The 12,729-nt window shown below is 37.8% G+C and overlaps 1 protein-coding gene across 2 annotated transcripts; it reads left to right on the top strand.

The window, feature by feature from the left end:
- Positions 1-2,103: 2,103 nt before the first annotated feature.
- Positions 2,104-10,308, top strand: GPR65 (G protein-coupled receptor 65). Of its 2 annotated transcripts, none has more exons than XM_053603276.1 (3): positions 2,104-2,168; positions 3,193-3,415; positions 8,651-10,308. In XM_053603276.1, exon 3 carries the CDS (start codon positions 9,106-9,108, stop codon positions 10,117-10,119), a length of 1,014 nt encoding a protein of 337 aa, XP_053459251.1. In that variant the 5' UTR covers positions 2,104-2,168; positions 3,193-3,415; positions 8,651-9,105; the 3' UTR covers positions 10,120-10,308. The 2 variants fall into 2 exon arrangements, with proteins under 2 accessions (XP_053459251.1, XP_053459250.1); XM_053603275.1 differs by having other exon boundaries at positions 2,125-2,168; positions 3,050-3,415.
- The last annotated feature ends 2,421 nt before the right edge of the window (positions 10,309-12,729 follow it).

The raw sequence follows: 12,729 nt of genomic DNA, 5'->3' as shown, positions 1-12,729 counted from the left end.
TGCCACTTTAGCTGGTGAAATCACACCAGACAGACAATGTGGCCTCACAAAGGACACTGCATCAGCAGAGTAGGCTCTTGCACTGTCTGCCCCATGGAGAAGTTGGAACCAGGCAGATTCACATTCTCTTCCCCTTTTCCTCATGGGTAGCCCAAGTGGTGCCCTGCCTCTAGCCAGTGGTGAGTGTCCAGTTTATAACCACAGAAAACCTTTAAGGGCTTGGCCAGAAATGCCAACTCCCTAAAGGCAGTGCTCTGAATGACTGCTAATTAACTGTCTTAACTTTATGTTCTTAAAAATGTCACAGTAATTCAATGCTCTGAAACTTCCAAGCATTCATCAGATAGCCCTGTGGTTGAAAATATGGTATTGTCACATTTTCAGTACTAAATAAGAAGCAAATTTCTGGAAGCTAGTATACTGCTTATTTTATAGAGTTGGCAGGGTTTTAGCACAAGCCATCTCCAGTTTTTTCTCCTGTTTAATTAGGAGAAGTGAATGTTTGGTTAGATTTCTTGTGTTTTTTAACTACTTCCTTTTTTTTTTTTTTTTGATGAACAAATTATATAGATATATTTGATATGGCTATGAAAGTATCCCTTCCCTAAAAGCAGAAGTATGGTCTATTTAGGGAAAATAAGAGATCATGAGAGTCATGAAATACCCATATATAGAAACCACAGATAAATGGATATGAAAAAACAAGCAAAAGTGAGAATTTGGAATTAGAGTCACAAGTAAACTGAAATCATTATCTTCATTTTTGTAAAATGTTAAGACTATTACTAATTTTCCACTATGTACTTAAATTTTTTTATTTCAGTAACAATATAAAATATTCTGAATCTTTGAGTTACCGTATACGAAATTACAAACTCTCATGTACTTATAAATGTAAAGTATTATAAAACTCTGTGAAAGACCCACAAAGGAAGTGTTGAAAACCTTTACATCTCTGATATACCCTGATTAATTTCAAGATAAAAAGTCTTGGTAATATCGCAAGATCATCCTTTTTTATCTCTGGGTAGGAAAATAATTCACAACCAAACAACCTTTAATGTCCTTTTAAAAATATAGACTCTGATTAAATTCTTTAAAACTAAGTTAAATTTTTCCTATCCCAACTTAATTCTGTCCTTATAAGGAAATATTTTCTGTTTTCATCTCTAATAAAAGTTTATGAGGGCAAGTTGCAAAAGTCTTTGACTTTCTTTTATCTCAAAAGTAAGGAAGTTCTAGGACCTAATTTCACTTCATATTAAATCTCTTACAAATTTAGCACAAACTTTAATTTGCTAAGGTACCATGTGAGTTTTTATAATAATAACCTAAGTCTTTCTCATTAAGTTTTCAAGTTTCATAAAATTATTTGCCTAAGCCAGTTAATTTAACAGGTTTTAGCAATCTCTGTTTTCTAGCCCAAGAGGATAATGAAAAGAGAAAATGGTTCTATTATCAAATACTATATATCAAATACTGTTAGTTTCTCAAAAGAAAAACACTACCAAGTTGGCTATCTTAGCACCCCCTCATCCCCCCATTCCCATCATTGCCATTAAACAGCACAATACCCACCATCAAACATCCAACCCCTATTTTTCCTCTTCCTCTTCCTCTTCTTGATTAACCTGCATTGATCCTCTCCTATCTCAGACATCCAGACCAATTGTCCTATCTCATCTGTATCTGTTTCAGAGTATTTATCCATTTTGCCATTACATTATGGTTACTGTTGAATATGCCTTTCTCCTTTACTAGGCGATATGCTCCAACTGAACTGTACAGTCAGTTCCTCGTAGCCCTATAAATATAATGAGTGATGGATGAATAAATAAGTAAATGGAATACCTAATACACATTATATTAAGTTAAACACACGAAATATCAGTATGAATTTGTAATTAAGATGCAGTGAGACACCTGAGTTATGAAAATCACACTACAGTAAATGATAAATAAAAACATCTCTTGTAGTACTTGAGAGACTTCCTTTGTTCAAACCCGGATAAAGCACCTCCTTCTTGTTAAGATACCTCTTCCTCATTGATTTATGGTGAAATATGAGTGCAATTTCCTGTCCCCTCACCAGTGTCGGTTTCTCTTTTTAATGCACGCAGATTTTTCAGTCTCCTCAGTTGACGAAAGCATCACCTCAAGAAACGTGGGTAAGTATAAGATTAGAAAATAAGATTTTTAAGTAGATATATTTAAATATTTGCTTGTCAGTAACATCTGTGATATTTTGTCTGGCTTAAGCTGAGTAAGCGTGAGAAGAGAGAGAATGAGCATTAAAGAGAGAAATGAAGAAGACACACGGTTTCCTGATGTAAGCAGTGGCACAGGGTCAAAACTTAAATTTAGAACCAGTTGGGTAAAACCGTAGATGTACAAAAGGAGGATTTTTGTGCTCTCTTTTCAGGAAATAGTGTATTAGAAAACTGCTTTAAGTATTTAACAGAAACCTACCAGCTCCTGGTGGTAGAACTATCTGGCACCATTTCCTCGTCAGTACCATAGCCTGGCAATGCTTTCTAGACCTATCAGACATAATGTGAGGTTAGAAAATAATATTTCCATATTAATAACTATTGATTAGTAATTATTAGCCAGTAAGTGACTATCACAGTGCCTGAAATATAACAGTCTTAATAAGTAATTCTTAAACTGATAGATGAAAGCCAGCATTTCCTATAACACTATGAAAAAACATTTTATTTTTGGTCCCTGTCCTCAATGATTTTTACCATTTTCAGAGCTGGTCAGGAACAGATATAATCTAACATACATTTGGTAAAAATTAAAATTAAAAACTCCCCCAAATTTCTCAGTGTTGATTCTATATGCAATTTTCTGAAAATTTGGTTATGATTTGACGTGATTTCCCCTAATTATATCTGAAAAGATGTATGAATACTATAATAAGAATTATAGACAGTACTCCTTTAAAATCACAGCTCCACACGAATTAGATTAACAACTATTAATTTTACTGTGTCACTTTACAAATTAGGCTAAGTGACTCCTCTGCTATGCTCTGTCTCACTAGATGGCCAAAGATGGTCTCCTTTCAGGAAATGTAGAGGACAGCACAATACACGGTGGCAGATTACTGATGTTATCATTAAAATGGTATTTACCATGTGCTAGGTAATTTGCTTAATGAGTCATTTCATTTAACCCTCACAACAGCCCTGTGAAATGGGTACTAACTTACATGCATGAAAACTGGCACATACAGAGGTGAAGAAACACAGACAGTCCCAGATCGCCTGAGTGCCGTTGAGAGGCTTTTGATCTGTCTCCAGAGTCCACGCTCCTAACCACAAGCCTATACTGCCTCTGCTGAACCGTGGAGAAGAGGCCCAGTATCTGCTTCATTAAACCGTTCTGTCTTGCGGTTGTTTAAGCAAAGGTAGGAAACACTTTTACAGTTAGAGGATTTCAATCTGTTGAGAACTTTATAAACCTTCCTAAACTCACTTTTCCCATTTTATCTATCTCATTGCTTTTTTTTTTTCTAATAATATACTTGTTGAGCAACATGGACAAAGGAGGAAGAGGTACCGACTGGCCATTAACCAATCTTCTCAATCCTAGTCCTAGAGGACTGAGGACTCAATAGTTCTCCCCCAGTCACATGAGCCTAGTGGTGGAGCTCGTGTTAGGCACTCATCAGAGTCCCATCCTCAGGAGTTTATTTAATCCTTCGTGCATCTCAGACTTTATTCTGGTGTAATTTTCCTTCTTCATGTATACCCTTTAAAAGTTTCTTTAGTACTGTTTATCTGAAAATATTCTAATTTTTTTTTTAAATTTCAGAACATTTTGGGGGTACAAACGTTTTGATTATATGAATTGCTTTTGTGCCGTTTGAGTCAAAGTTATAAGTGTACCCATCACCCAGAGAGTGTCTATTGTACCCAGTAAATGTGCATTTGCCTGACCCTTCTTCCCCTCTCTCTCCTGCTTGCTTTCTGTTGACTTTTATTGCCATATGTGCACATGGGTGTTGATCAATTAGTTCCAATTTAGTATTGAGTACATATGGTGTTTTCTTTTACATTGTTGAGATACTTCACTTAGAAGAATGATCTCCAGTTCATCCAAATTGTTACATTGTTACAAATGTTCACCATTTTTATGGCTGTGTAGTATTCCATGGTATACATATGCCACATTTTATTAATCCATTCGTGAATGATGGGCACTTGAGTTGATATGACATTTTTGTGAATTGTGCTGAAGTAAACATTTGAGTGCACATGCCTTTTTGATAAAATTACTCTTTTTTTCCTTTGCATAAATGCCCGACAGTGGGATTGCTGGATCAAATGTAGATCTGCTTTTAGTTCTTTCAGGTGTCTCCGTGACTTTCTACAGAGGTTGTACTAGTGTGCGGTCTCACCAGCAGTGTGTCAGTGTTCTTTTCTTTCCACATCCACGCCCCGATGTGTTGTTTGGGGACTTTTTGATAAATGCTATTCTCACTAGAGTTAGGTGATATCTCACTGTGGTTTTGATTGACATTTCCCTGGTGATTAGAGATGTTGAGCATTTTTTCATATGTTTATGGGTCATTGGTCTTCTTTTGAAAAGCTTCTGTTCATGTCTTTTGCCCACTTTCTAATGGGATTGTTTGATTGTATGCTGTCCATTCACACTATTGATCCTTTCCTTAGCTGAGCAGAAGCTTTTTAAATTTAATCAAGTCACATTTGCTGAAGTCCTAGTTTTTGCTCTAGTCCTTAAAAGTTAGTTCTGTTAGGCATACAATTATAGGATATAAAAATATCTATATATTATAGATATTTTCTTAGCATTTTAAAAGTATTAATCCCAGTTACTTGGTTTCTGTTATTGTTGAGAAGTGCTTTGGCAGTCTGAATTCCGTTTTTTATAGGTAGTCCATCTCTTATCTCTGGCTCTTTTTTTCTTAAGTCTTTGGTGTTCTGCAGTTTTATTGCATTCTCAGTATAGATTTCCACTTTTGTTTGTCTTTAATTCTATTTGGGATTTGCTAGCCTTCATAAATCTGAAGATTCCAAGTTCTTCATCAGCTCTGGATGCTCTCAGCCATTATCTTTGTGGATATTGCCTCTTCCCTATTCTCTATTTTTCTATCTTTATGGAACTCTAATTTTAAATATGCTGACGTTTTCACTTTATTCGCCATGTCTCTTTGATATTTTCCCATCTCTTTTAACTCTCTAATAATGTATTATTTCTTAAGCTCTATCTAAAGTATACTTAGTCTGTCTTCAGCTGGCCCAAATCAGTTGGTTAGTCCTTGCGTTGATTTATTTAAATTATCACAGAGCTGGATGCAGTGGCACGCATCTGTAATCCTAGCACTGTGGGAGGCTGAAGCAGGTGGATCCCTTGGGCTCAGGAGTTTGAGACCAGCCTGAGCAACAGTGAGACCCCATCTCTAAAAATAACTAGGTGTTGTGGCAGGTGCCTGTAGTCCCAGCTACTTGGGAGGCTGAGGCAAAAGGATCTCTTGAGCCCAAAATACTGAGGTTGCTGTGAGCTTTGATGCCACCACAATGCAGACAGCCTGGGCCACAGAGCGAGACTCTGTCAAATAAATAAAGAAATAAAGTTTTTATTTCTAGAACATCTATTTCAAGCTTTAAAAAATATGTCTGATCATTTTTTATAGTCTCTTGCTCCTTATTCATGTGTTTAAATTATATTTCTTTAAACATACTTAAGCACATTTGTTTTGTGTTATGTATATACTAATTTTATCTGTAAAGCTTTTACATAGCTGATTCTCTTCTTTCTTCTCAATCTCACTCATAAGGGCTTATTATTTGTCTGCGTGTGTCTGGGTGTGCGTGGGGTGGGGTGTTAATTAGGTCATATTTGTTAGAACTTATCTGTGAGATACTTTGATGCCTGAGTTGAGGGAACCTTCCTCAAGGGAATATTTACTTTAAGTTCTTCCAGATGCCCAGAATTTATTTTTTAAATATAGTAAGCCTTTGTTTTTGGTGTATTTCTTTCCCCAACTACTTAAATTATTTATTTATTATTTTGTTTCTCTGAATCACTTTTTGCACTCATATGATAGAAGTAAAACCATGTCATTTCTTCGGAAGGTGTATATGCCACATCTTCATGTAAAAGAAATCTTTGTCAGGAAGCTTTACATCCCATCTCACATAGCATTTTGATTCCAATTTTTAACATTTTAGTTGCAAAACAGTTTATATGCAGAAAAATGCACATATCCTAAGCGTACAGATGGCTAAATTTTTACAAACCTACCATACTGTGTAAAATGGCACCCATATCAAGAAACAGAACATTACCAAGGTCTCATAAGTTTCCCTCATGCCCTATTCCAGCATTACATGGCCCTTACCCAGAGGCAAACACTTCCCAGCCTCCTAAGAGCATAGGTTAACTTTGCCTGGTTTTTATCAGATAGTGTATACTCTTTGTGCCTGTCTTTTTCTATCACTCAACATTAAATCTCTGAGCTTCTACCATGTGGTTGAATATAACAATAATTTGCTCATTTTCATTGATACATAGATTTTAGCAGAGTTGTTGTACTACAATTTAATTATTTTACCACTAAGGGGCATTCTGGTTAGGATAATACAAATGGTGACACTGTGAACATTCCATTAATAATTCTAGTATGGGGTGGCACCTGTGGCTCAGCGGGTAGGGTGCCGGTCCCATATGCCGGAGGTGGCAGGTTCAAACCCAGCCCTGGCCAAAAAAAAAAAAAATAAATAATTCTAGTATGTACCTTTTTGTTAACATAGCTACATATTTATGTTGATCATATACCTAGAAGTAGAATTGGTGAATTATAAGGTATATATAACTGCCACACAGCTTTCCAGCCAACAGTAGATAAGAGTCCAAGTGTTCCACATCCCCACCAACACTTGATATTTTGTCTTTTTTCCATTTCATTTATTCTGGAGGGTGTGTAATGGATGTCATTGTAATTTTAGTTTGAATTTCCCAGATAGCTAAGGAAATTGAATAAGTAGTTTGGCCTGCAGTTTGTGGGATCAAACTAATAATGTAAACTGAGGCTCAACTTCCAAGAGAGGACCAGCCAGAGTCCGTGAGTGCTCCGGGAAAGATTTTTTTATTATACCTCCTCACAAAAATCAAGCTGGAGAAGAGAATTCACCATCTTTTCTCTGCTATCTGCAAATGGCCACAGAGGTTGTTATTTTATTTGTTTTCTAGTTTGCCCTTTCCCTGAGGGCAGCGGTTCCTGAATCCCACCATCTTTGGAGTGGTCAAAGACCCGTTCCTGCCTGCATGGACCCAAAGCTGGTCCCTAATTCCTCCAATCCAGGGACTCCGGTTGGTTCCTCCTTGCCCACATGTGCCTCCAGAATACCCAGAGCTGTAGTGCTTACTCAGTTTCCTGAGGTCAGCTCCCACCTCTTTTTGCCCATTACACTTTTTTTCCACTTGGGAAGCTTCCTATTTATTTGAAAGGCTGTTTTTCACATTTTAATCAGTTTTAGGTGTGATAAAAGTAGATGATTTCAGGATTATTTTAGTTCTCCATTTTGTTTTGTGACTGAGATAGCCGACTGTCATCTGGATATGGCTTATTCTGCTAGCAGAACCCTCATGCCTTGTGATGGGAGGCCTCTTTGTGCCTAGCACAGTTGGAGGGAATGGTTCTGATGGCCTGTGAGGTGCTCCCACAAAGCTCTCTGGGAAGGTATCCATCAGGTAAATCATCCAATAGGCCTCACTAGCAAAGGAATGTAGACAAAAGTCTTCTTCTACTCCTGGATGGAGACCAGGGTGGATCCTCTACTCTTACGTGAGTCTATGACTTCATAGCTTTAAAAAGAAGCTAACCTGGTAAACAATCAGCTGTAAGGGTGAAAACGGGTGATCCCAAGATTTTACCCAGAACTGAGAACATTCTGTCCTCTCATTTAGAAAACTATAAGAAAGATAAAATCAGCCCACAAAGGAAGCAAAAGAATAAACAAAAGAGGTAAGGTTGTCTAATCATATATTAAGGTTCAACAGGTTATATTTTAAAATTCTACAATGTTATTGTATTTCTTATGGTATTTCCTTGAATAATGAGGTTATTTTGAAAATGCCCCTTGTACTAGATGGTATATGGAATTAAAATTTTGAAAATCATACAGTTTCTCACACATTCAAATGCATTTTTACTTATCCCAAACAAATAATTGAATTTTCTATCTTTAGTTGCTAAAATGGCTCTTTAACTTTAGTTTTGTGTTCTTAGGTCATTTCCAGTGATAAATATAATTCCCTGTAGCATCCTTGGGTAATTCTTATTTGAAATAAGTAAAACATCTCAGCTTGATTTTATTTATTAAAATCAATTTTATAATATTTCGTTTTCAATACCTTCATTAAGATTTAATGCATTTGCAATATCTTTAATAAATGAACTAAAAAGAAATTGTTTCAATCCCCCCCCCCTTTCCTCTCTCTCTCTTTTCTCCTCTCTCTCTCCTTTTCTCTCCTCCTTGGTGCTGCTCTGCGGCATTTCTCCCTCACCAATAAAAACCTTTTGTTCAAAAGAAAGAAATTGTTTCAAAATCATGATCAAACTGATGCTATATATCTTTTAAACATCTAAACTATACTTGTTTGTCTTTCATTACAGAAACAAAGGCATTTTAAAAGGAGATTTCAATCTCTGTGAAAAAAAAAAAAGCCTTATATATTCATGTTTGCACCAATCTCCTGTGAAACTCATGAAGAAAACCCAATTGAGGACAACACTCCGTGGAAGCTAGCAGATACAGCAGGTGGTCCTTGAGGACTCTTTGTTAGCATCCTGTGATAATGAGCACATGGACTTCTGTTCGTCAAATTCATCGACCACTTTAGCTAACTGCCAAGAGCCTGGATCTGACTTCCAACCATTGACATCTTTGAGAAAATTGATTTATATACACCTTTGAAAAGCATTGATGAATGAATCAGAATTTTAGCAAACAAAGAAAAGTAAAAAAAACTTACTAAAAAATCTGATGTATTGAAAACTACATTGAGGCAAGACTAACTTTTCTATTTATCTTCCAAGAACTAATGTAATTGCCACCTTAAAAAGAAAAAATGAACAGCACATGTATTGACGAACAGCACGACCTGGATCACTATTTATTTCCAATTGTGTACGTCCTTGTGATTATAATCAGCGTTCCAGCCAATATTGGATCTCTATGTGTGTCTTTTCTGCAAGCAAAGAAAAATAGTGAATTAGGGATTTACCTCTTCAGTTTATCACTATCAGATTTGCTATATGCATTAACTCTCCCCATATGGGTCAATTATACTTGGAATAAAGACAACTGGACTTTCTCTCACACCTTGTGCAAAGGGAGTACATTCGCCATGTACATAAACTTTTACAGCAGCACAGCATTCCTCACCTGCATAGCTGTTGACCGATATTTGGCAGTTGTCTACCCTTTGAGGTTTTTCTTCCTAAGGACAAGAAGATTTGCATTCATGGTCAGCGTATCCATCTGGGTATTGGAAACCATCTTCAATGCTATCATTTTGTGGGAAGATGAAACAACTATTGAATATTGTGATGGCCAAAAGTCTAATTTTACTTTGTGCTATGACAAATACCCTTTGGAGAAATGGCAAATCAACCTCAACTTGTTTAGGACATGTACAGGCTACGCAATCCCTTTGGTCACCATAATGACTTGCAACCAGAAAGTCTACCAAGCTGTGCGGCGTAACAAAGCCACAGAAAACGGTGAGAAAAAAAGAATTATAAAACTACTTATTAGCATCACATTGACTTTTGTCTTATGCTTCACTCCCTTTCACGTGATGCTGCTGATTCGCTGCATTTTAGAAGGTGATACAAATTTTGATAACCACAGCAGATCTGGGAAGCGGACTTACACAATTTATAGAATCACGGTCGCATTAACAAGTTTAAATTGTGTTGCTGACCCAATTCTGTACTGTTTTGTAACTGAAACAGGAAGATATGATATGTGGAATATATTAAAATTCTGCACTGGGAAGCGTGGTACATCACGAAGGCAAAGAAAACACCTACTTTCTACATCTACAAAAGATACTGTGGAATTAGAGGTCATGGAATAGAGCCAAGGATATTTTAGGGGTGGGGAGGGTAGAGAGAGGGGAAATAAAGTACACAGTATTAAGTCATCTTGATAATACAATTATATTTTGAAAAGCAAATCTAGAACTAAGGGCTCACAGAGATTTTTTTTTATCCTATCCAATAGAAATATTTTTAAAGCTCATTGTATAGCTCACCCCTTCAATTTGATTAAATGAGGTATATTAAAATTAAATATTTTTCTCATGACTCAGGGTCATTATTATTAATGGCAATTTTTTTTTTTTTGTATCTGTGCTATAATCCCTCAGAGGTCAGTAAGGTGTATAGGACTTTGTATCTGGGGTTTATGATTTTATTCACTCCTTCGTATTTTAGGCTTTTAGCCATTAGTTCTCTCAATATTAGGTAGCTATTTTCAACAACCTCAACTTCTGAATACTACTCTAGTCTTTTCAGTCATTAACGAATATTTATTGAACCCACCTCAAATATTCAGTTTGTGTAAACTACTGAGGCTACAAAAGAAATAGTCTCATGAAGCCTCATGAAGTTTACATCAATTCAGAATCCTAGTCACGGAACTTGAAATGCTTCTATATTAAAAAAAAAATAGTCTCCAAGTTTTGTTTTGATTTTTTTTTAGAATTTGTACAGAGTGCAACATTGAAATTATCCTAAGTTCTGTACCTAGATAAATAGGTACTTTCATTAAATTTTACATTCAGAGGCTTCTTTTTTGATTTAGAATATTTACAGAGTCTTGTATATTAAGACTAAATCTCCTTTTATATTCTTTTGAATCCTCACTGTGGAAATTATTCTTTCTAGTTTTAGGTAGACATTTTTCCTAACTAAAGTATGTCTAAAGATTTTTCTACTATATTTTCCTTTCTTTCCTTCTCTTACCTGTCTCTTCTTTCTACTCCCTCTAAAATGATCAGGCAGCAAATGTCTTGGTAACATTTAGTGCTCTCACACTAGAAAATAAAATCCTGACAAGATACACAAATATCCTTTCAATAATGAATTTCTAGACACACACTGAAAAATCAGTGAGTGCACAAACTTACAACATGTTCCATTAAAGTCTTCCATGATGGGGTGTGTACATCATAGAAAAATCAAAAGATCTAAAAACAATTTTTGGGAGATTAAAGATGGCGGCCGAGTAACAGCTTCCCTGCAACTGGGAACAGCGAGTCTGGTGCGACAAGACTCCAGGCATCTCTGGCCGGTGGGATCTGCCTATAATCATCCCTTTGAGGATACAGGGAGCCAGCAAGGGACTTCTGGACCCCAAGAGGAGGACAAAAACAGTGGAAAACTGGAAAGTGGTTGAGTGTGTTCAATCGACCTAATCACGCCGGCAACCGTAAGTACAAGCAGCAGTGTGACTGCAAACCAGAAAGGCCTTACCTGTGAACTGTTTCAGTGTTCTTGGACTTGGCACTCAGTTGAACTGCCTTGGGGAGAGCTTCAGCAGGAGTGTAGAGAACTTTGGGCATTGTCTGGGGCACCAGACTGAGCCACTGAGCTGGGTGCAGGAAGCCATTGTGAAAGAACTGCCCCAGCAAGCTCCACCCTCAGGGTCTCAGAGCAAGGATTAGGTGGGTCAAAGTAACCTACTGACTGAGCAGCCTAAAGGCGGGGCTGAGCTGCCTTACAGCCTTAATCCTTAGGGGCAGAGTGAGACGGTTTTGGCACACTGGAGCCTTGGGCTGTTGCCCTGGGTAGAGTGCCGTGACATCACAGCTCATAGCAACCTCAAACTCCTGGGCTTGGCACCGCCCAGACCTCCATAAGGGGTGTGCAGAGACCCCAGACCTGTGACCCGCACCCACCAGGCCTCCGCTTTCCCTGACCAGGAACTACGGGAGCCATGCAACCCTGCGTCCTCCCTCCTGTGTCCTCCCAGCTTCCACACTAGCCCGTTCATCTGCACAGGGACTCTGGTAGCTGCGTGCCCTTTGGAGCCCTCCCTGCCTCTGTGCAGAGCTCTTCTCCTGGCCAGAGACTGCTGGAGCCTTGGGCTGTCTGTGCCAAAGTCACTGGGTGCCTGGCACTCCCAAAACCGTGCGCACCACCCCCAGCCCTATTACTAGATCCGGGTGTGTCACAAACTGGAGCTGCTTCCACAATAAGAACTCCCTAGCTAGAGCAGCCCCAGAGGAACTACACAGGGTCAGTCCCTACAAAGATCCAGCAACAATAGAGTGATCCCGCTGGGGTCTAATCTTGGAGAGACACCTCCCCAACTCTGAGGACAGCCAGAGGCAATGGTGAAAAACAATCATGAGGTGAAATCAACAGAAAAACTCTGGCAATATGAATAATCAGAGTAGATCAACTCCCCCAAGGATCAATGAGGCAGAAACAGCACAAGACCCCATGCCCAAACAAATAGCTGAGATGTCAGAAATTGAATTCAGGATCTGGATAGCAAATAAGATCGAATTAGAATTCCAAAAGTTATCTCAAGAATTCAACGGATTCAAAGACCAAATGACCAAAGAATTCAACACATTGAGACAAGAAGTTGCAGCCCTCAAAGATCTGAGAAACACAGTAGAATCCCTCAGTAACAGAATGGAGCAAGCAGAAGAAAGGATTTCTGACATTGAAGACAA

Source organism: Nycticebus coucang, chromosome 9, assembly GCF_027406575.1.
Source record: "Nycticebus coucang isolate mNycCou1 chromosome 9, mNycCou1.pri, whole genome shotgun sequence".
NCBI classification, from domain to species: domain Eukaryota; kingdom Metazoa; phylum Chordata; class Mammalia; order Primates; family Lorisidae; genus Nycticebus; species Nycticebus coucang.
Note: the sequence above shows the minus strand (reverse complement) of the source record. Positions and strands in the feature narration are given on the sequence as shown.